General features: G+C 37.5%; 1 protein-coding gene across 1 annotated transcript; it reads left to right on the top strand.

Moving 5' to 3' along the window:
- The first annotated feature begins 1,118 nt into the window (after positions 1-1,118).
- Positions 1,119-11,800, top strand: LOC120259931 (glycine-rich cell wall structural protein-like). Its single transcript, XM_039267388.1, has 5 exons — positions 1,119-1,488; positions 1,574-1,684; positions 1,735-1,863; positions 1,930-2,259; positions 11,472-11,800. Exons 1-5 carry the CDS (start codon positions 1,119-1,121, stop codon positions 11,798-11,800), a joined length of 1,269 nt encoding a protein of 422 aa, XP_039123322.1.
- Positions 11,801-25,882: the final 14,082 nt, after the last annotated feature.

The raw sequence follows: 25,882 nt of genomic DNA, 5'->3' as shown, positions 1-25,882 counted from the left end.
TGATAATGTTTTTATGTGCTTTTATGTGGTAGTGTTATGGTATTTATATTTCTCTTATCTATAGCTTGTTGTCTTGTTGGTGTGGGAATTTTTTAATGTTATGCTAATTGGTGTTGTGGGTATTTTGTTAATTACTTTTGATATTTTAGTTGTGTGAGATTTATTGTGCCTCATACGTAGATACTCTTTGGTTATGTAATTTTTGTATTATGTTTTGTGCTTTAATAGATTTTTTTTTTGTTTGGTTTAATTCAAAATAATAAATATATATAAATATATAATTTTAAAATTATTTTATATTTTTGGCTGGCTGGCCCACTCAATTCACCCACCCAAGGTGAGTTGAATTGGGCTGGCAAAATACCAGCCCGCCAAAATGACGGGCCAGCCAGCCCACCCTGGGGTTTTGGCAATCCGCTGGTCAACCCATTTTGACAGTTCTATTGACACTTTAGCTGAGCATGGAAGATTTAATCCGTAGCTTTCTCTTTTACTACCAAGGCTTAGATTGGCCATTTTAGTTGGAAGACATCTGTGTCCAGTGAAATCTTTATTTTTGTCACTTTTAATTTGTTTTTTCTCTTGTATTAGCTTTTGCTCTTTTTCTTAAAAAAAATTACTTTATAATTAAGCATGTATGCAGGCACTTCACTGCTGGGAATAAATGTGTGTGCAGCTGCGATTTCCTGTATTTATTTAATTTATTTGCTTTTGTGTAATGTCTTATTTAGAGACTCATATGTAATCCGTGCACATTTTAAAAAGTAAAGAAAAAATTGGATGACTTGCCAATCTAGACCATACATATCAACCGTAAAAAAATACACACACACATTCTGCGTATGTATGCCAAAGGGCTTCTTATCCTGAGGAAGCACACAAAGATTCCATGCTTGTTCCAAATAACGAGAAAGATCGAGTTGGCCATGAATGCAAAGAGTCACGTAGAAGCAGAGAGTCTGGGTACAAAAGTTGGCCGAGGTCGCATTAACAGAATAGTATCTTTTCATGAAGAACATAAAAAAAAGGAAGTAATGGTTGGCTGATCGTCTTCTATATAAACACCCTCTCTACTAGTTGCATTCATGCAAGGAACTAAAAAAGAGTCATTTAGAGCCATGGGGAACCAAGTTTGGATTTTCATGAGTTTGCTAATTATTATGTGTGCGCTGATTAATCCAAATCTCTCTTTGGAGGAGAATGAGAAGAATAAGGACGGAGGAAAGGTTGTAAGTAAGCCTGAGATGTTCTTCAACTCAGGCTCAGGTTGGAGCAATGGAGGAGGATCGAAGGGATGGAGTTTTGGACGGTCATTTAGTTTTGGCAAGGGAAATGGCTTTAGTTATGGATTTCATTCTGGTGTTGGGAGTTCTGGTGGGGATGCTAGTTCTGGAAGGTTAAGGGATTGTGTAGGCAAAGGTAGGGGTGGTGGTGGTGGCGCAGGTGGCGCAGGTGGTGGTGGACATGGTGGAGGTGGAGGTGGCATTGGTGGTGGTGGTGGTGGTGGTGGTGGAGGTGCTGGTGGTGGTGGTGGCATCGGTGAGTGCTGGTGTTGGTGATGGCATTGGTGGAGGTGGTGGTGGTGGTGGTATTGGTGGAGGTGCTGGTGTTGGTGGAGGTGCTGGTGGTGGTGGTGGTATTGGTGGAGGTGCTGGTATTGGTGGTGGCATTGGTGGAGGTGGTGGTATTGGCGGTGGTGGAGTGCTGGTGGAGGTGCTGGTGGTATTGGTGGAGGTGCTGGTATTGGTGGTGGCATTGGTGGAGGTGGTGGTATTGGCGGTGGTATTGGTGGAGGTGCTGGTATTGGTGGAGGTGTTGGTGGTGCTGGTGGTATTGGTGGTAGTGCTGGTGGTGGTGTTGGTGGTGCTGGTGGTGGTGCTGGTGGTGGTATTGGTGGTGGTGCTGGTGGTGGTGTTGGTGGAGGTGCAGGTGGTGGTGGTGGTGGAGGAACCGGAGGGGGTATTGGAGTTGGTGTAGGAGGTGGTGGTGGTATTGGAGTTGGTGCTAGTTCTGGTGGCGGTGTTGGTGGTGGAGGAGGAGGAGGAAACAGAGGTGGAATTGGAATTAGTGCAGGAGCTGGTGCTGGTGCAGGAATTGGAGGTGGTATTGGTGTTGGTGCCGGTGTTGGAGTTGGAGTTGGAATTGGAGGTGGTGGTGGTGGTGGTTTAGGTGGTGGAGCCGGTGGCGGTCTAGGTGGTGGAGTTGGCGGTGGTGCTGGTATTGGTGCTGGAGGTGGAATTGGTGGTGGTGGTGGTGTTGGTGGTGGTGGCGGTGGAGGTGGAGGTGGTGTTACTGGTGGTGGTGGTGGTGTTGGTGGTGGGCATGGTATTAGAGGCAATGGAGGTGGAGAAGAGAGGGGATTGAGTAAGGTTGATGGAGGGTATTTGAGAGATGGAGGGGAGAAGCATCACCAGCATGCATGGGAACACAAGCATCCAGGGAAGAAGGTCGATGGTGGACCTGATAATGCTGTTCCATAGAGGACTCTCAGTAACAGTCATCACCAGCTTTACAATGTCACAATGTACTTGTTGTGTTGTGTTGTGTTTCTACCAGTAGATGGATTTGTTTATGCATCTTAATTATGTATGGGAGAACTTGCTATTTATTATTCTATATATCATCCTATGTTGCTCTTAATCATATGATTTATAATGTGATTATATATATATATATATATGTAATCAATCTTAAAACATACTCCAGTGAAACAAGATTTCATGATTCAAATTATATCACATCAATCTGGTTTTAAGAACTTTATTTCAGGGTCTGCAAAAAGAATGGAGTAGATACGCTGACCTTTCTGAGTTGTGCTGTCACATGAACCATGAGAGTTGTAACTTTGGCCCTTTTTTCTTAATTTTCATTAAGTAAATATTAATATTAATAAAAAGGGAAATTTTCAAGAACAATGCATTGCAATTGAGATGGACCATTAGACGTGATGATAATGAAAAGGATGATGTCCATGACTTGTGACTCAAATGACGTGACTGGCCCAATGGCACAGAAAATAGCAATTATCGAACCCATACAGTGCACTGGCACGGCCCAATAACTGGCCCGGTCCGGCCTGGAAATTTCTAATAGCCTAACACAACCCAATAGTTTTTTTTTTATTATTATAGAAAATATATTTTAATCGTTTCAACAACTGTAAAAGAGATGAATTTTATTTTTCCCCATTTATATAAAATTAAATTCTCATCTTCTCAACATAAAACAAGAAAACTATTTATGATTTATTTTACCATCATAACTAACTTCAGAAATTATAGTTACTGAATTACTACAATTTTTCTAATACTAGACAGACAACAAAAAAATCAACAAATATTTAATAATTTTGTTTTATTATTGTTTTTATAAAAAAATATAAATGCTTTGGTTTGACTGGCTATGTATAAATTCTACTCACTTATTAGTTCAAACTGTTTTGTTGAGAAGAATCATAAGTGTGCATCATTTGGGGATTTTATTCCCCCATTGTTTAGAGAAATCCAAATTAAACAACTCAATTGATTATGGTGTTTACTTGCACCCTTAATTAAAATATTAGACCATTGAATGATGTGACTCAGGTATTGGCACTTGGGGTCTACCCACCAAATTGAAGTGATTGGGCATTTCATTAAACGTTGGTTTATTTTAATGCAACATAATAAGTTATGTTTAGTAGAAGAAGATTTGAGATGGGGGAGCAATTAAAATTGGGTTAGGTCTAATGGAAAGTGTAAACGAAGTCTTGCATGAATAGTGACATACTAATCAAATGGAACTTGGATATAAGCATTGTCCTATTAGATTAAACTATATGCTTGCTTTGATTGCATAAACATTTGCTCATAATTTTATTGTCATTGTATTGTAATCATCTTTTTAATATTAAGTATTAAAATATTTTGGCCAAACACGTATTAGCTTAATGGCACTAGATCTCTTGCGCACAGATAAGAGACTCACATAGAATATTTCAAAAAAAAATATTTATACACACCTGTAATATATGACTTCTCCATATTGGCTAGGGTAAAAAAACTTTGTTGTTTAGTTAAACTTTTTGAGTAAATATTTTTAAGAAAAAAATAAATGAAAATGTTACTTTATCAAAATTAGAAAAGAAAAATAAATAAATAATTATTTCAATGAAATGGTTGTGAGATAAAAAAAAACAGAGGTCAAGGACTCTCACATACGGAAAAAGCATAGAATGGTAAAACTATATAATACTTAACCTATGATCCTTCTCAAAAGAAGGGATCAAGTACATAATCAAACTATTTATAATCTCAAATAAAGCTAATTAAACATTTTTTTATTACTACCACTGCCTACCTGCTTCTTTGAAATCAAAGCTAAGTAAATAAATAATACGAATAATATTAAATAAATAAATATTCAAAGTGGCATCTTGTGGAATTTTTCCTGTTTTGTGACAAGGAGCAGTTTGCTTCAATAATTGCCCCAAAAAAGTAAATTTACTAAAAAAGCAAACAAATACTATATATATTTATATGTGTGTGTGCGTGTGTGTGCGTGTGTGTGTGTGAAATTTTACTCTCCTTTCAATGCAAGAACACACTCCCAACATCATCAATCTCCACCGTCCAAAACAATATATAGATTTTATTCACCTAACACAATGATATGTTTTAATATATACATTTTTAAATCCAATTATGAATTTACTTTTTTATTTATTTACATGATAAATAAATCTATATTCTGAATATATATTCCCTGCGTTAATTTTATTAATCCATTTTAACTAATTACATACATTAAATAAATCAGTTAAAATTAGCTAATAATTTAAAATAAATACAAAATTATATTAAATTTTTAAAATTATTTTTATTTAAAATATAATTTAATAAAATGTGTAGATTGAACACGATTTATTAGAGGTTGTAGAAGTGTATTAAATGCTCTCTCCATTCCTAAATACACGTTGTTTAAGAATGTTGCATAAGAATTAAGGATAGCATTAAATTATCTAAACTTTAACATAAAAAACAATCAAATTACTAAATTATCCCTCTCTTGAAAACTATATATTTTTCTTGGGACTATAAATATTACTCTCTTCATTTATAACTTAGGAAACTGAAGATGGGTAAAATTGGGAAAAAATAAATAAATAAATATTACCTTGATATTGTAAAACGACAACTATTTTGGAATAATTTTTTTTTCCTAAACCGACATGTATTTTGTAATGGAGGGAGTATAAATTTTAAATTTTAAAAAATAATATTTTTTTATTTTTATTTTTTTAAGTGGACAAGTAAAATATAAAAATAAAAACTCTCTAAAATGTGACAAGTAAAAAAACTGAAAAAGAGCAATTTTCTATATGTTTTGTGCTAATTAAATCGTTTAGTTAAAAACAATTATGGAAACACTATGATAATTCATATAATTTATATCTAATTAATAAATATAAAAATTATATTCTTTAAATTAATTCACTGATTTTATTACCACTATGATTGATTAGGTCCAAACTAACCCAAAACATGGCTAAAATAATTAAATTATTAAAATAAATGATTTAAAAAGATCCATGTTGATTGTTATATGTAAATATATACCATTTTTAATTTTAAAACACTTGTGTAAAATTTAGAAATGCAAGTGGGGTGAAATCCGTCTTGATCAGATGAGGATTCTCTGAAATAGGACCCCTCCTTCTATGCAGGGAAGAGGAAAACATTTTCCCACCTAGTAGGATGGAGCGGGGATTCCCAATTCCCCACAGGGTTCACAACAACAAAAATAAAATCATATATTTTAATTTTTATTTATTTTAAAAAAAAAACAACAAAAATATAATATTATAGTGACTAAATATTTTGTTTTTTTGGAAAAAAAATATTTTTTTGGTTTTTATTAAAAACATTTTAGTAAATATAACTTTATAGTTCGATAGAACTTTAATTTAAAACAATTGAGTTTAAATTCAATCTTAACAAAAGAAATTAATATATATATATATATATATATATATATATATATATATATATATACATACCTTGTAACCCTGATATTGGAGTTAACTTTGATGCCTAACCTCGACATTTGGGTTACAAGGGTACCTATAGACCTTACCTTGTAATCTTGACATTGGGTTACTAACCCCAATGTTAGCACTTTGTGTTGGGTGGGATGGAGATTACCCTGTACCCCGTAGGGAATCCTAGTGGGGAAAGTGAGTGGGGAGAATTTCTCTCTTACAAAAAATTTTGGGGTGAGGAATCCCCATCCCGTGGGAAGCAGGAGAGGGGACGGGATCTCATTTCCCTCCTTGCCCTGCCCTGCCCCATTTACATCCTAATGTGGATAGATTATATATAAATATAAAACTGTATTTCAACATATATTTTTCATGGAATAATAAGTGATACATTTTATTCTAATTGTTATATTATTTTCATTTTTAATTGATCTTTTTTTAATTTAACTTAAAACAAGTTTATAAAAATAGAATAAAATTAATTATAAAAATTAAATTATATAAATAAAGATAGGGTTTTCCAAAATGAATTCCACATATAGCTCCCTATTTAAGTTTATAAGTTTAATTTTAAAATGATAAAAATCAAATAAAATTAAATTAAAAAGTATTAAGGTTCTATTTGCAATTAACTTTTCCTCTAGTTTATTTTTATTTTTTATTTTTTGTTAAATAAAAGTGTTATTTTTTGGATTCACTACACTAGGTTCCAAGCAACTATGTGCGGGGGTGGGCGCCACGTGGTGGTCGTGCACACTCGATGGGCCCACGTTGCCCGCCACTCGCGTGGGGTACGATGGTGACAATCTCTGTCGTCCGATGTTCCATCAATCTTAACTTGTCAACCTTCTAATTACCTCAAGATCCGCACTCTAAGGGGCAAAACTGGTCTGAACAATAACAAAAAGGACTCACAAAGCGCATGGCGAGTTCACATGGACGTTTTTATAGGCAAACGTTGTTCGTTTTTTTACGGCGTTTATGAACGATTGAGCTTCTACAGCTTAACGAAGCAATTTTGATCTTTAAAAGGATGGTTAAAAAACAGTGTTTTTACGGCGTTTGTGAACGATTGGGATTCTACAGCTTAACATGGCGGTTTTGATTTTTAAAAGGACGGCTGAAAAACTGCACTTTTGGTTGTTGGTTTGGAAAAACTCGACCAGTTTGGATGTTTAAGTTAATGCCACATACTTTTTAATTAAAACATAATTTTATTAATAGAAAAATAAAAGAATATTTTAGGGTATGTTTTAAATAAGATGATTCCGTAAATAATAATAATATATCTATAATATTTTTATTATTTTTATTATCTTATATAATAGAACCAAAGATCCCAAGATTTGAAATCTACAAATTTCTAAGTGATAGTTAGATCAATATCTAACGCCCCATGTCCTCACTTATTTTCTCTTCAAATACAAATTTCATCTATCCTTTTGCTTACTTTTTTTTATCTCCAGCAGACTTTCTACAAACGTTAGTAAATAACGTGTGTACACACAATTTATTACATACAATAAAAAGACAAGCTCATATATTTTATGTCTTGTATTAAATAAATATTGATTTATATGAGATGAAAATCAAATATTGTTAGAGATAGATAAATAGGGTTGGTGTACAAGGTTATCACACATGATCAATTTGGAGGGCACGTTTCCACTGTCCTTGGAGAGATTTGAGCGTCTTATCACAAAGATCTTTTAAGAGGGTTTTATGCGGTCTCTCCCATGATACAACTAAAGATCATGACTTGGGAAAAATGTGATTTTCCAAAACATCACTACTTTAGAAGAAAAAGTTAGAAAACCAAGGAGTTTTAATGCAAATGACTTCTATACTATCAAATGACTTAAATTAACCAATATTATAGCCTCCAAAAGACTCTTTTGAAGAGTTACAAATGAAACCATTAACCTTCAAATGATGTATGTGAAATGTCACATCTTTTAGGTCTGATAGTATTATTGAAAAATAGTAATACTCTTTCAACCATATTAATTAATTAAATCACTCAATAGATGCTTTTGAAAGGTTACCTATTTTACATTATATTTATTTAATATTAACCATCTATATAACAAAATATAACAAAAAAAAATTATAATATCATGTATAATGAGTTCATAGTGAAGAAAAAACATAGAAGAGTAATTAATTAATTAATTAATTAATAATAACATTAATAAATTATTATTATTATTATTATTATTATTATTCTAAATAGGTTAAGTGGAAAAACTAATAATGACCGGTTTAAAGTGATCATTTCATACATCAAGTGCTTAATAAATGTTATTCAGGTTATTCATGTCATGTATTAGGATTTAATTAAACTGTGACACCATGTAGGATTTTATCCCTTCAAATCATAAGTTGCCACGTCAGAATTTTATCTTCTGTTTTTGAAAAAAAAAATAAATTTTATTATTATCTAAACCTGTAAATACTAAACTGAAAACTCTCTCCCGAAACCCTAAATAGTAAACCGCAAAGGGGGTTTGCGGTTCACTATTTAGGGTTTTGGGCTTAGGGTTTAGGTTTTAGAATTTTGGGTATAGTTTTTATAGCATTTGGGTATATGATTAGAGGGTTTTAGGTAGGGTTTAAAATTTTAAAAATTTAGAGATTTTTACGATTTGAATTTAAAGTTTATAAAAAAAATAACATGGATTCCAACTTGTCATCCATCATTTAAAAACCCTATTTAGTCGGATGTGGTGATTTATAATTGTAAGGGGATATAATTTGATGTGGTGCCACCGTTTCATATAATCGTGCCTCTTCATGGCACATACAAAGTTCCAATCCAGACTCAAAAAATTGGGTAAGCAATTTAAATGGTCACCTACTTTTTTATGTGTTTCCATTTTAACCATCCAATTTTAAAAAAATTACAATTTGATATTCTACTTTTAAATTTTATTATATTTGGTCATCCGAGCATACATCGTTAATGGCGATCACATATGACATACGTCGTGACACATCTTTTCTTTGAGCAGTGAATCTGAGCTGATAAATGCCACGTCTGATCACCGTTAATGGTGTATGCTTAGGTGACCAAATTGTAATAAAAACTAAAGATAAAAGACTAAATCATAATTTTTAAAAGTTAGATGATCAATATAGAAACACACAAAAATGTATTGGATCATTTAGGTTATTTACCTTAAAAAATTTAAGCAAGTTAATCATTAAAAAAAGTCACAGTTAATACAAAAAAAAAATATTATTTTAATATATTAAATAAGATTAGAAACACAAATGAATGATGAGATAAAAACAATCAAATGAACAAGTTGGGGAAAAATATCCGCTATAAATACACAATATGTACACCTCTTTTAGTATATAAGAAAATTCTTACATAATGACTGAGTTCTCAGATCTCGGAATGGTTATAGAAAAATGATCCTACACAAATGTCATCACTTAAAAATTTTATAAATTCTTCGTATGTTAAAAATTCTATTTTTATCATTTATGTAGGGATAATCATTACATCTTATTTTTGCTATTATGTTCGATTCTCATTTTGCTTACGCTTTCATGAATATGTTTTTACCCAACTCTTTAATTTTTAACAAAGTTATAGTTTATAATTAAAAAAAAAAAAGAGCAGAGACTAATTGTCATTATTAATCCTAATCTAATAACTTAAATTTTTATATAGATCAACCCAACTAATGTTTGTTGTATATATAAACATGTAATTAATTAACTAATTAATTAAAAAAAGGATTCCATCCATGGTGCCATATTTTCTTGCTAATGATGAAAGAAGAGGGACCAATGAATGGCAATGAGAGTTCTTTACAACCTTTTTCTCTTTAACATGCAAGTCCCACAATAGTCTGTCTTAATAATTAGTACAATTTCATCATCACATTCCTCAATTTTCAGCAATTTCACAATCTATGCCCAATTTAACTTTATTTATTTTTTATTATTAACTATTGAATGTTTCTAAGAACGTTCAATTCAAAGTGAAAACATGAGGACAGATTTCCTAATCCAAGTAGGCCCTCCCAATTGCTACAAATTGTACAATTGGATAATCAGATCTTATGATTTGGTCTCTTCATGCTCTGCAGGTGATTTGAATCTCAATGTATCATGTGAGGATTAAATTATTTAATTGATCTAAGTTCTTCTTTTTTTTTTAATAATAAGTACATGGAATATCTCGCTAAAATGCAACATATGTATATTCAATAATAAATTACTCCCTCTAAATACGATAATTATAGAGATTGATTGAATGTTTTTCTTTAGTTATCTACTGTAAAATCCAAACTCATCAATTGTTGTGATCAAATATAATTATGATTTTATCACTATAAGCTCTACTTTACCCGGTACAACAACTCTAGACATTTAAGAGATAGCTTAACCCTTGAGCTTGATGATGATTCTATAAATAGACATACTCATTGGTAATAATTTTTTTTTCATAGTTGTTTTTTTTTTTAAATGCATTGTTTTCTTTTGCTTGATGCCATATCTTGTATAGTATTTGGGTATCTGGTAATTTCTATTCTGTTTAGCTTCTTTTAATAAATTTATGGATAATTTATTTTCTTAAAAATTATAGCAATTACAAATATTACAAAGGTCTTACCTACCAACGGGTGAGCCTTTTGTACTCAAATTACATTTTAGCATGTGGATAAAATTAAATCCCACCTCATAGATGCTTCTCACATCAAATCTACATGCTCTAAAATGCCCTAATCTCATGCACAAATTAAAGTGCTAGATTTTTAGAGGCAAATGGTGGTAGGTAAAGGATGACTTATTTGAAGACAAAAAGAATCTTCCGTGTTTCAAACTGTTAGGGAATACAGTTGTGTATATAGCTGTATATCTATATTTGTATAGCTACCTTATTTATATAACTGTGTATCTATATATACCTTGTACATTGTAGGTTTTGTGTTAATGAAATATTGTTTAATCTTTTTAACCTAACATGGTATCAGAGAGGTTTTTCTAAACCCCACTTTTTCCGCTACCGCCTCCCGATCGAGCGCATACAGGCCATCTGGCAGCAATCGCGCCTCCGACTGCAGTGACTCATTGCCGCCCAGCCACGCCATGCCCATCCCGCGTAGCCATCACGTCCCCACACAGTGACCCCGTCACACACCGCTGCCACCAAGGCCTCACGGCTCACGCCGCCTGCGCCCCTAGGCCCCGCATGCTCAGCTGCCGGCGCCACCAGTGCCGCTCACGCTGGGCCTACAAGGCTGCCCAGCCTGCCGCCCACGCTGCTGCCGCCTCGACGCAGGCTCCGCGCCGCTGCTAGCAGGCTCGCCACTGCCCTAGGCTCACAAACGCTGCAGGCGCGCATGCTCTAAGGCTGCGCAACAAGATGCCCGGCCCCACGCGCCCGCTACTTCGTGCGCTCGCTGCGCTGCCTCGCTCGCTGCCTGCGCTCAAGGCCGCCGCGCGCTGCCTCGCCCTTGCCCTCTTGCGCATGCTGCTGTTGGCAGCCGCAAGACGCCGCTGGCCACCAGCGGTGCTTTTCCATGGCTCTCGCCGTGTTTCATCTCGCAAAAGGCGGATGTTATGCTCAACGGCAAGAATTATAAAAGCATGGTCGCTCCACTTTCACGCGTGCTTCTTTCGCTGGACTTAATCTTTTGGGTCATGTTGATGGTACCCGTCCGGCTCCGCTTTTCTAGTGCCGCCTCTTCGGCTCTTCGCTCACGCTTGTCGCCGCGCCTCTTCCACGCACTACATCGACTTGCTCAAGTGGACCGAGGATGATGCCTCGTCATCACATTGCTATCATCCGTCGACACCCGTGGAGTCTTTCCTATTCGCTATCGCTTGTGATCTTTCTACGCCCAAGGCGATTTGGGATCATCTCACCAAGACTCTCATCTTCCTTCCAACAAGCGCTAGGCTCTCCTCGCCATGCACTCACATCTACCTCATCGCGGAGACGCCCTGCGCTCTGGATTTCTTTTGCCGCGTTTTCGAGGATTTATGGCGCCGCTGTGATGAGATGACACCCTTTCTCCTTTCTCCCGACCGTGCCAAGTGTCTCGCCATTGCTCAGATCGTGATTATCTTCGCATCCTTATGAGTTTCTCATGCGCTCGCCTAAGTTCGAGGGCCGCTCTGGGCTCGCCTACTAGACCGGGTTACACCTCCTGCTCGCTAGTGATACTCCCGCATATGTGCTTGCTCGAGGAGACTCGCTTCGGGTCCTAGATGTGGTTCCACCACCGCCGCCCTCACTGCTCTTGTCGCTCCCTCAGCAGCACCCAGGCTTCGGGCTCATCGCTCCTTTGATGCCGCCTCGGTCTTAGCGCTCCCGTCCGTCCCTCTATCTCAGCCTCGGGACTCGGTTTCAGTGCACCTCCTCGACGGTCAATTCGGTGTCATTACTGCCATGCTCCTGGCCATATTCGTACTGAGTGTCGCAAGCTTCAACGGGCTCAGATGACAGATGGCGAGCAAGAGCACATGCCCACACCACCCCTCACTCTACTCAAAGTGGTCCGCATCTGCGAAAGCGCTTTCACAGAACTTATTCGCAGCCTTTCCAGAGTCGATATCTCCTTCTTCGGCCCCGAAAGACTCACTCAGGATGCCTCCGACGCTCCACTCACCCATCGGGCCGCCTCTGCCTGTGTATTTCTTCATCCCTCTTGGTTACTCGACTGAGCTTCTTTCATATGACCCATGATGCTACCCACCTTCACTCTCTTCATCCTTTTTTCTTCCGATCTTCGTGGTCATTATTGCTAATGGCACGACACTCCCTCGTCCCCTAGTCGCGGCCTCCCTACACACCACTCATTTTCATATTCCCCGATGTCGCCTTTGTACCACGACTCTCCATGAACCTTATTTCGCTAGCCAACTCCGCTCTTGGCTATCTTGTTATTTTTTTGATGAGTTTGGTTGTCGTGGTGCGTGATCGCCTTATAGGGACCCTCATCGAGCCGACATCGCCATAGTGGGGTGTATGTGCTCGATCATCTTCGTCTTCCATCCTCTTCTACATTCCCAGCAGCCTCTATTTATTGTTTTTCTACTGTTCGTTTCCATCAGTGGCATCATCGGCTTGGGCCATCCTAGTGGTTCTCGCCCTGTCTTTTCTTATTCATCAAGGCTTTTTAGGGTCGTGGTTTTAGTTGATACTCTCATTCTTGTTCTAAGCTTGTAAGCTTGGCAAACAGCCTACAACTCCCGTATCCCTTCTCGAGTGTGTTCTAGGTCCGTCTCCGCTTGAATTAGTTCATTCGGATGTTTGGGGTCCCGCCCGCTTTGTTTCCAAAGGTGGACATCGTTATTATGTTATTTTTGTTGATGATTTCTCTCACACTTGGATTTATTTTATGCGTTCTCGCTCTGAAGTTTTTAAAGGTTTATATTGATTTCTCTAATATGGTGCTACTCACATTTTCTCTCGCCACCATCTCGCATTTCCTCCGCCTCGATTCATGAGGGGAATATCTTTCTCATGAGTTTCTGTGGAGGTTCTCGCCTCCCACCAGCACTTTTCCTCGGCTCTCTTGTCCCGGTGCCCATGCTCGTAATGGCAATCGCTGAAAGGAAACATCGTCATATTCTTGAAACCGCTCTGACTTTTCCTCTCATTGCCTCCCATGTCTCCCTCACTTTTGGGCCGAGATCGCCCTCATCATGCTTACTCTCATCAATCTTCAACCCTCTTCCTTTCTTCGGTTGTAGTCCGTGGGAATGTTTTTCTCCAGCCCCACCACGTTATTCTCATCTTCGTGTTTGGTTGTTTGTGTTATGTCCTCCCTATGCCTCGAGAGCGGACTCAAACTTTTCGGCACTGCTCCTTTGTGTCTTCCTTGGTTATAGTCCCCGAGCACAAAGGCTATCGGTGTTATGATCCGTTACACGCCGCCTCCCAGTATCTCAGCGTGATGTCTCTTTGTTGAGGATCGTCCTTTCTTTGTTCCTTCCCTTCCCTCTTTCTTCTCACTCCTCTACTACATCGACCGACTGCTCGGGTCTCATTGTGTCCTCACCCTACCTCCTCCGTCCCCCACCTCCACCGTATCTCTCCATCTCGCTTCACCGTGATCGCCGACCCTCCCCGTCCATGTTTCTATTCCTTCCTCCTCTTCCTGGCAAAGCACCACGCGCGCCAACGGTTTCCTCTCGATGTGTTCCCCTCGCGGATGATCCCCCAGCACGCTCGCTATCCCTCTTCGTGATCGTCATCCCCGATCGCCTTTAATCTTGTCTCTCGCCTTCTGACCTACCTATTTCTCCCTCCAACTGGCCCTCCGAGCCATCTTCTTACCCGAGAGGTCAGCAAAATACCCGAGTGGCAAGCCGCTATTCTGCTGAGTTGAGGCGCTCGAGCGCACCTCTACATGGGATTTGGTTGTCCCTTCCTCCCGGTGCCGCTCCCCATTACCCGCAAGTGGGTCTATAAAGTCAAGACCTCGCCTCCGACTGCCTCAGAGCGGTACAAGGCTCGCCTTGTGGCTCGTGGTTTTCAGCAGGAGCAGGGACGAGATTATGATGAGACTTTTGCTCCCGCTCGCCATATGACTACCATTCGAGCTCTCATTGTCAGAGCCGCTATTCGACGTATGGTCCCTCTTTCACCTGATGTGAAGAATGCTTTTCTTCACGGGGATCTTCAGCAGGAGGTTTTACACGCTCCTCCCCCGGTTTTTTCTTCTCCTCCTCTGGTTTGGTTTGTCGCCTGAAGGCTCTTCTATGGTCTCAAACAGCTCCCGGGCCCTGGTTTGAGCGCTTCAGCTCTACTCGTAGTTGCCGCCGGTTTTTCAGCTCTAGTCCGCATGATCCCGCTTTTGTTTGTGCACTCTTCCTCTCGTGGTCGGGACTTTTGTTGTTACTTTTATGTGGATGATATGATCATCACCTGCGACGATCCCGCTCATGTGGATTTTTGTCAAGCATCACCTTCACAGAACATTTCCGTGATGATCGATCTTGGTCGATTGAGCTATTTTTGGGCATTGAGGTCACTTCTACTTCACCGGTTTTCGGGCTGTCCCAAGAGCTATTACACATCCGACATCCTCGCGACGGCAGCTCTCTCTCGACTCTTGTCTAGTAACCACTCCTATGGAGCTACATCTTCGCTATAGCGTCATGAGGGGACTCCTTTATCTCGATCCGACACGCCTATCGCCACTTGGTTGGGAGTCTCGGGTCTATCTTACCCTCACCGCCCGTATATCGCTTATGCTCGCGGCATGTTTTGAGTCGGGCTTTGTTAGTGCACCTACTGCTCACTATGCCCATCTTTTGAGGCTTTTGCGCTATCTTCGGCGATCTGCCTCGAGGCCTTCTTTTTCTCTCAAACGACAGCCTCCCGGAGCTCGCTCTTATTCTCGATGCTACTGGGCTAGTGATCCGCCCTCGATCGCGTCACATCGCGGCTCGCTTGTTCTTGGGCTCTTCTCTCATTGCTTGAAGTCCAAGAAGCAAACCGGTAGCTCGGGTTCAGAATCGAGCGTAGCCGACGCTATGGCTACTCACTCGAGGGAGATTGTTTGGTTGCGCTGGCTTTTTCAGCATGATCTTGGTGTTGTCTCACATGCTCCTACTCCTCTACATTGTGACAACACCGGTGCCATTCAGATCACTTTGAATCTCGTCAAACATTCCTCTCCAAGCATATTGGTGTTGATGCTTTCTTCTTGCGTGATCGAGACGACAGAAAGGCATTCTGGCTCCCCAGCTTTGTTCCTTCCGAAAGGCCACCATGCGATCTGTTTACTCAAAATCTCTATCACGGGCACAACATGATTTTTCTCTTGTCCAAACTCGATGTTTGATCCCCGTGAGTTTGTGTGCGGGTAGTTAGGGAATACAGATCTGTATACAAATCAGATATCTATATTTCATGATAGCTACCTTATTTATATAATCGCAGTATTCATATATACCTTGTACATTGTAGGTTTTGTGTTAATGAAATATTGTTTAATCTTTTTAACCTAACACAAACATGAAAAATGTTCTTATAATTATTCAACAAGCCATAAAAATCTTGTATTTACAATAAAGTAAAAAATTTTATGGTTAAATTTTGGTTGTTCATTTGAGTTTTTAAATAAAAATATGTTTATTTTGCAGAGATATTAACTCCACGTTTATGCATGTTTTTGACTTATCTTAAATAGAGACTTTTATCGCTTATTTAATAATAAAATTAAATAAAAATAAAAACATGTTTATTTTGGTTTTTAAACTTAAAAAATTTGTTTATTATGGCTCTTAATCATATGTAGACTAACAATAATATGACACAATCACTTCAAAAAATAAGATTGTAAATCAAGATCCAAATTTAAGAGAAGTCTAACTCTGCAACAAAATTTTGAACTTCAATGTTTGATGCATCTTGAAAAAAGTTACGGAAGAGATAAGACTATTGTAGGATTAAAGAGTATATTTAGTCAAATATTAGGGTGAAGGAAAATTCATATTTGACATGTTGTTTGACTTAATTAATATTAATTAAAATTTTTATGATTAAAAATTAACTTTTCTAAATAGTATTAATTGTTTATTAATATTAATATTTAATAAAAAAATATTATTGAATATATTTATTTAAAAGATTTTTTTGAAATATTTGTATAGTGTCTATCATATTTTGTTTAGTTGGGAACAGTTATTACGAGATAATTTATTTTTTTTTTAATGTGTTCTTGTCATCAATATAAATAGTAAAAATCAAAAGGTGATGGGATAAGTATAAAATTTAAATCTAGGTGCATGGTTTAATAAGAAAGAACAATTATTTTTTTTTTAAAAAAACAACAATAATACTTGGCAAGTTGAATGGCACCTAGGGTAAGGGTAAGTTTTTCTTCTAAAGACTATATTAGATCAACTTTTCTTTAACATCCAAAAGATAAAAAATAGATTATAGATGAAGCAAACATCGGTAAAAGAAAAAATGTTACAAGGTTATATGTAATTTTAAACTTTATTATTATATTCAGCGTCTCAAGTTTTTTTTTTTCCATTTTTTTTATTGAAGAGTCATTATAAATTCTCAACTATGTTCTAAGGAGTTAAACCCTTAATTTTTTACACAGAAGTTAATCACATTGTTACTCGTTGTTGTGTTGATGGTTGAATGTTTCAAATTTATAAGAATTGTTTTAAAAGGTATATAAAAATGTAGCTATTTTGTTATTAAAAAAACTTATATATTTTTTTAAAAAAATATAGGCCTTGTTTGGATTGACTTTTAAAAAAAAAAATTAAGTTGGGTAGAAGGATTTCTGAAAAATGTGTTTCTCAAAGTAAGTTGAATCCTTTGCTGTATTTTGTGTTTGGATATGTTAATATAGAAGTATTTTTTATATTTGTGAAGTTATTTGGATGTGCATTCATAGAATGACTTTTATTATTATGCATTTATAATCTTGGAATTAGAGAAGATTGGATGGTGATGCAAAAAGCTTGGAGAGAAACCTTAAAAACCTAAATCATTTTTTTATTTTAATAAGAGCACTTAAATAATTGTGTAACCCCTAAAACTGTTTCTGAATTTTTTTTTTTCTATCAGAAATATCACATCACCAACTTCTAAAAAAAACAGTGTTTCTGTTCTTTTTATAGTTTTTTTTTTATCAAGAATCTAATTCAAACAATTTTTTTTAGCCCAAAAACATTTAAGTTATAAAAAAAAATGATTTTGGGCTTTCCAGAAACTAATCCAAACAAGACTATAGTCAAGTGAAAGTGTTTTGTTGGAGTGATGTTTAAAAATTAACCATTTGATTAGGATATATAGAATAAAAACTCTTTATATTCCTTTTATTGAAATACTGATTGTCTTACTAGTGTGGATAATATATTATCAAAATATACATAAAAATATAATTTTAAAAATAGAAAAAATTATAGCCAAAGCTGAGTAGATATTAAAAAAAAAAGATTGCTTAAGATTTTTAATATAAATGAAAAAAAAACAATGCTTGAAATGGAGGTTTCCTATACAAATATAAAAGGAAAGAATGTTCTATGTAATAAAAAAAAATGGGTCGAAGTTGTTGCGGCTGTTATAGCATTATAGAAGTACTACTGTTTATGAACTATTTCATGCTTAGGTATTACTTACAAAATTATTTCAAATGGATTTGATAGATCCTTGGGGGCATGGTATATCTTTATTTTCCAAAGTTGTATGAAAAGATAAATTTATTAACTCGATTTAGTTATTAAAAATCTTCAGGATATGCATGTGACCGGGTTTTCATCACCCTGTGACATATGACGTGGTTAATAAATTCTTAAGTGATCGATAAATTATCGTAATTGATGCACTATTCTAAACTTGTTTGTCTTTTGTCTAAAGTTTTTTTTTTAATAAAAAAAACTCACGAAATTTATCATGTCAAAGTATCCATCCATGCATAGAAAATAAATACCAATAAGTCACATTTGCAACGTTATATTTGATTCATCACAATCGAAGTAAGCAATTAATGCGAAATAAGTTACCCCCAAGCCTGAAAATTTTACCAAATCAAAGCACTCTATTTCCAATAACTTTTTATCTCCGCTTAACAACTTGCTATATACACCATATTTAATGCAACCAATTCAATCTTACTTCATCATCTAATGTGGAATTACAAAACCATTAATGTTATAATTACTCTCATAAATCATGATTTTTGAAGACGTAATTGAAGAATATCTTACTGCATATAACATATTGATTGTTCTTTAATGCATATAAGATAGGGTATCGTAATAAACATATTTATTATTCCTTTTTTTCATTAGTTCTCAAGAATAATTATAATTATAATTATCAAACAACAAGAATTTAAGCATAAAATAAATATACAATTTTTAACATTTATTGTCTCCTTTGAAAATAAATATATTAAATTCTGACCTGAGAATTTATTTTATGCATACTCTTAAATTTGCATCAAAAGACTCACTTACCAAAATATCATATTTTTAAATTTTTGTGTATATAAAAATCAACTTACTGATTTAAATCTATCTTTTATAAGAGTCAACATTTTGCCCGGGTCAAATCCTAAAAATTTCTTCATATAAAAGTTTAGATCATCAAAATTACATACATGCAGATTAAAATTTTTCATGATCTAAAACTCATAATCCTAGGATTTAAAAATGCATGAATTTTATAAAAAATCACTTTAAAGTATTTAACCATTGTAAATAACTTTTAAATTTTTTTTTCTTAACTAATTCAGTTAGTATTTCACAAAAAAAATATTTTAATTAACACATTCAGTTTTTTTTTATTTATCAATTTTATCTAATTATATAGATTAAGAAAAATTAATTGAACTTAGTTGGTAGACTAATATTTATAAAAATTATATCAACTTTTTTAATATTATTTTTATTCAAAATATGTTTTAAAATACATAGTTTAATATAATTTATTGAAAATTGTAAATGTAAAGGTTAAATTTAAAAAAATAATATTTTATATTTTATAAATTTTTTAAATAAATAAGTAAAAAAATAGTGGAAATTGCCAAAAACCCTTTTAAGTTTGTAAAATTGCTAAAAAAACACCCCTGCTAGTTTTTGCTAATCCCCAAAATCCCTCCTCCTTTAAACTCTATGTTTTTCAAACCCCCAAACCCCAGAACGGATGTGAACGGAGTGAGTTTCAAATTTTTGGACGAAAATGCCCTCTGCATGGGGAGTCGTGGGTCAGCCCTATCTCGGGCGATTTGAGAGGAAGTGGGCGGTTTTCATGAGGGTAATCCCAGAGACGCAATTTATCGAGCCTTTACTTGCTTTTTCTCAACTCACGCCTTCGACTTTTCCATTTCAGTCGCCTCCGAAATTGTCTCTCACCCGCGAAGCCTCCCGTAATTGGCATTTCATTAGCTTTTCCCTTTCCACCGTGATCTCGAAGGAGAAGTCCCCACAGAACTAGTTGGCATTTCATCGGGCTTGAAATCTAAGGTATTGAGTTTGGTTTTATGTTAACCTGCTCGTTATAAAGAAAGATTTTTCCGGCTTTTGTTTTGTGCTCTGCTTTTTGTTGGAAGATATCAAGTCCGCAGAGGGATTTCTGGGACCGGGGTTTTGTTAGTATGCAGGAGATTTCTCACTCGGGGTTTTGTTTTGTTTTGCATTTTCGATGTATACACTATCGAAATAGTTTTTTTCGATTGTTATGATTTGTGTAATATTTATAATGTACATTTCCCCTTTCGCTTGATATGGTTGCAGCTTTTACAAAGGAGGTTGACGCTTAAGAAATGAGATGTTACAGCTTAAAAATTTGTTGTCTCTGCTTAAGTATTCTTGTCTCGCTTTAAAAAAACATGGGTCTCTGCTTAACATTTTTATATCACTCGCTTTAATAACCGAGAGTTTACCGCTTAAAACCTTATATTTCCGCTTAAACTTTTGTCAATACCGCATGCTGAATGTGTTGTTATTATCGAGACTTGTGATTACGCCGCACAACCTATTTGACACCCGGCCAGGAGACCTTAGCCGAATTGAAAAGATAACACGACCCTCGACACCGGGAGATTATTCGAAGGACACCGCTTTGCGCTGGCTCAATCGAGCTGGAAGCTATATACCAAGAGAGGGGCCCCTTCTTGATTCTTCTTTTGCAAAGGTACGATGGTCGCACCAATAAATTCGTGGATCGGGAAAGCCTCACGAAGTTTCGCACCTCAAGATGTGGCCCCTCGTTTTGGTCTCATATGCGATGGCGTATGCGCAGTTGTCTTCGTAAGAAGAAAACCAGTCGACGTCAAGGGCGGTGATCTATCAAAGACCCACGAGAGACACAGAGACTCCATCAAGAGCACTCAGCGCAACTTGTTCGACTGCAGGGGAGAAGAAGATAATTTTGTCAAACTCCCGATGGCGACTCTACGTGACGATCCCTCTTCCCAAATACATCATGCTCGGTTCGAACCGGATCGCTGATTACGCCGATGATCTACCGAAACCCATGGGCGACACGCATGGGCGCAGTAACGCATAAGTGGCTTATGGAGGATATTCCACAAGCAATCACCGAGCGCAAGATAGATGCGCCGGAAAGAAGACCAACATTGTGGTACATTAAGGGTTGCTCGGTCGCGCTTAACGCTCCGGTTTTTACGAGATGACCGAACGGGAAGAAAGTCCGCTTCGAAAGATCCCAAGGATGTCGTACTACGGTGAAAGTACTTACCCAAGCAAGCGATGGTAGAAACGAGCTTGTCATCGTCAATGGAAAAGAGGTAATAAATCATGGACAATGTTTAACATAAGTCTTTAATGTTTAAACATTTTTATTTAGCGCTTAACTTTAGTATTTACCGCTTTAAAACTTATTCATACTCGGTTTAAATATTTTTGTTCTCCGTTTAATTATATTCTATAACGTTTAAATATATAAACATTATGTTTAAATATAGTTTTTATAGTTTAAAATGAATGATTTCGCTGAAATTGTTTGGTTTACATATGTTAGTTTCCCCGGAAATGGTTCCCATGAACGTCAAGAAGAAATATTTGTTTCGGGCTAACCGACGGATGGATGCCATCAGCTCCAACCACTCGGGCTCAAGGCATGATGAGCAGGGCACTTCATCGCGCGCTACCGGACGCCATTCTCCCACTTCCAAATTTCCCACCACGCCGCAAGCATTCCCTCGACACGAGAAGCCCTCCCCTACCACTTCAATCAGAACAACCCCCGCCACGACAACGACAGCCCTCCCGATTGTGGCAAATTTCCCGACCATGGCAGCTTCTCCGACCGCTGCAGCCCCACCTGTGACATTACGCCAAGATGTCACCGAAACTCTTACGCAGTACGCCAGATATTGACGACTCGAGTTTTTCTGCTTGTCGCCGTGGTTGAGGCGCCGGAAGGACGTTTCACAACACCGCGCCATCCCTCGAAAGAATCAAGCACCCGGGACTGAACGAGGCGCCGGAATTTCGACTGCACGACGACATCATCGGGAAGGTCATTCCCAAGGCGGCTACATTCAAAAGAGACTTCGCGAAAAAGAGGAGAACAACATCGCCTCGTTCTCCACCGCCTGACCGACGATGAAAACAATAGCAACACCATCGGCGGCCGATGCTGTGCTGAGAAGGACATCGAGACGATGCGGCCGGGTCTACGTTGAGAAGGCCGCTGACTCTTTCTCGATGAAATCTCGATCCTATGGAACCGGCCGCCGAGATTGCGTGATCAAAGATGGACACAATCCCTCAAGATCAAGAACAAGTTAAGGGTGTCTCCCAATGATGCTCGCTGCTACGGCCACGGCTGAGAAGATCGCTGAACTGCTGCCGCGGCCGACAAGAGTCACGAGCCCAAGCGTGACACAATCCCACCACAACAAGAACCATGTAAGGGATGTGGCTCATGGTTGATGTCAAGCCGCCGTCGTCTCTCAAGATCGAGGCGACACAATCCCACAACAAGAACAAACTATGGGTGATGTGTTCAGTAGCTGATGCTCGCCGCCATCGCCCCTCGTGATCGAAGGAAGATGCTCAAGACCCCGACCGAAAGCAACGAGAGAGACGATCAAGGCCAATCAAAAATTGACCGACTGGCTTTCGAAAGCTTTTTATTCAAGAAGAAGAAATGGGTTGGCCTCGAGTCGTTTTAATCAAATACGAGCAGGAGTCGATGAGAATCTTCCTCAACCGCTTCATCGACGGTAAGTGTAAAGTTTTTATGATATTGTTTAAAGGTTTTATTATAGTGTTTAACTATTACCTAATAGTGTTTAATACCTTTATGTTATCATTTAATTTGTCTACTTAACATTTAATTATATATAATATCATGTAACAATTGATAATATCATTTAAATATTTACAATATGGTCTTATTATATCTCGTTATCGTTTAATCCTCAAGACTGCTGTAGGAAGAACGACGCTGCCCAAGCACTACACGCGATCAAATTATACACGCGCTGAGGGAAGGAGATGGTCATCGATGATGTGATGGATGCTTTCAGCATGCATAATACAAAAGTCGCCGAGCAAAGAGCCATATCCTTACAAGAAGCGCGCTCCATCACCGTATCACTACATGCTGTTTATGTCAAAAGCGTGACGACGCATCACGATACAATTATGGCTATGATCGGGATGTCGTACAAGAACCGCATGAAGTTCAAATTGTCATCCTCCCGATAATCATGAATGGCCACTTCCATGTCGTCGTCTCCCGACAATGATAAACAAGAATACAGCATTATTCTTCATGTCCGGGTACGATAAGGGACGCCGTTGGACATGGTAAGTTCTTTAATTATGTCCGATCATATCCGTGGTGGTATTTAAATCGGTATTCTAATCTCGACTTGCATATCTCGACAACTGGAATCTATCTCGACATTTGTGCTCGATATGGAGTTCAATGAGTCGCGACTCAAGTAGTACCCACTCAGCGGACTACATAGAAACCCCACGCAAAAACAAGGAAGCGATCGATTGCGCCACGCTACGTCGCTTTATCGAGCAATTACTTTGGGGTGAGAAGTTACTGCCACTCGCATGCATGCGCCTTACCCTCGCATTAAGGTATGTTACCCGATACTTAAGGAGGGAGGCGTACCAGTCCATGACAAAGGGGGTCAGTCACAAGAGGGTTAAATTTTGTTTTTGAAGAACACGTCCTCTATATCCGAGTGTCAATTTTGTTTTCGAACGTAACTGGACAAATTCAATTCATTGTTTTCGTGTTCGAAGAGCATGACTTTGTATATCTTAATGTAAATTTTGTTTCTTTTTGAATTGTAAGCGTGTTAAATTCCATTCGGGCCATTTCATTGTTTAATTTATCGCTCTAATTGTGTACATTTCACTTTCATTGTTTAAATATACTATATATCGCTTTAAACATCGCTTGAAATATTTCAAATTACAGTGTATCCGCTTAAAATAACAATGTCTCTCGTTTAAATATGGAAAGTCGCCCATCAATACACAATGTTTCCCCGTCATCGTCGACTATTAACAATGCCTAGTCGGCGACGCTTTCATCGCAAGATCGCTCGATCGTGATCGGATTCATGGCACGGTACGAATGTAACTCGCGGACATCAAACGCTGCGACTCGATCCTCTTTCGCTCTAGGCCGCCAGTCGCTCTTCTCGCCACAGCGGTCGCAAACGAAGCTCACACTATTCCGTCAAGGCCCGCCATCGTCGGGTATGGGGAATATAGCCTTCAGTACGCCCTTTAGTAGATTGTCGACGGTGAAGTACCCGCTAATAAATCGATGTACGTCTGGTGTCCGTCGCATTATTGTCGCGCAGCGTTGTTTGCAGAGGATACCATAAACTTGCCACCTTCGATACTGAACAGAAGTTCGATGGCTAGATCCACAGAGTTGTCAGATCTGGGTCGATCACTCGTAATGATCATCGACACAACGACCAACACGTAAGATTTCTACCGTCCCTCAACAATGATCTCTACCTGGAATGTACGTCGCGCATAAGTAGGTCTCCCATTTGTCTAGCTTGCTCACGCCGGTTACATAACATGCGCATTAACTCGAACCCCGGCAAATAAGGTTAAACAAAGACAAATGATGGTTAAATAATTTTGTAAACATGTTTAAAACATTATTGTAAATACTTAAACGAAAGGATTAATATTTAAAAATCGACAAGTGTAATTAAACAAAGATTGGGAATGTTTAAAGGGTAACACTAAATGTTAAGTGTAAACCAACATTCGCAGACCTTATGGAGTCGACCATTTTCGTCACCGGTAAATGACGAGCTTCCTTGATCCAAGCATTGAACGAGAGAAACTTCGAGACCCCATCGCTCACATATCTCAGCTAACACCAACTCCCAAGAAGTCTGAGCCGTGAACATTAGCACTCTTCCCTCTCCGTTGAATCTAGCAATACCACAAAAACTCTCCATAATATATCGGCCGAAAACCAAATCGTACAAACCAAATGAAATGAAGAACAAAAAGAAGACGAAGAAGAAGAAGTAGAAGATGTAAAGAACAAACAACGATCGAAGGCAAACAAAAAGCTGCAGAGTTAGTGCGATAGAGGTTAGACTAGACGTGATGTGATTGGGCGGTATTTTTTTCCCTCCATCCCAAGGGCAAAAAAGGGAAATATATGTCATCGTCGCGAGGAAGACATATTGTCATCGTTCGAATGAAAGTTCTCAACTCAACATGAGTCTCTCGTGTAAACGCTCAAGCTTTTTATGTTTAAACAGGATACATATAGTGTTTAAAATAACGGTTAACCTGCTTTAACTAAAAGTCTATATCATGTAAATAATATGTTATTGTTTAAATTGAATGCTTTCACCGACATCGCGTTGAAGATGGGTACCTCCCGCTCACATCTGTTTAAACATCTTTACGTATTTTTCTTAAACACCATTGTCATTGTTTAAAGAGTAACTTGAGTATTGTTTAACTTTTTTTCTATTGTTTACAATGACGCTCTTTTGTTTCCCACATTGTTTTTTTACTAGGTCTCTGCTTAAATTTCGTGAAGTTCACAGCTAAATAAGCTTGTTTCGCTTTTATTTATAAAAGATTTACAACATTCACAACGTCCGCCGGACTTTGGACACTCACGACTCGACCCTCGTGATAACTAAACAAGTGTCCAGACATTCGAATGCTCACGCAGGGTCTGCATAACATGCGCATCAACTTGAACTCGCACAACGTATAACATTAAAAAAAGGTTAAACAACACACATTCATGAAAATGACTAATAATCAATGTGTCGTGGCTCGGACTTAAACGAAGATCCCCGATAGTTAAACACGTAACGTAATAGTCAGTACTAATCAAGTCATTTTCTTAAACAGTAATGAAAAGTC

The sequence above is a fragment of the Dioscorea cayenensis genome, chromosome 5 (assembly GCF_009730915.1).
Source record: "Dioscorea cayenensis subsp. rotundata cultivar TDr96_F1 chromosome 5, TDr96_F1_v2_PseudoChromosome.rev07_lg8_w22 25.fasta, whole genome shotgun sequence".
Classification (NCBI taxonomy): Eukaryota; Viridiplantae; Streptophyta; class Magnoliopsida; order Dioscoreales; family Dioscoreaceae; genus Dioscorea; species Dioscorea cayenensis.
The sequence above is the reverse complement of the archived record's forward strand: the minus strand, read 5'-3'. Positions and strand labels throughout refer to the sequence as shown.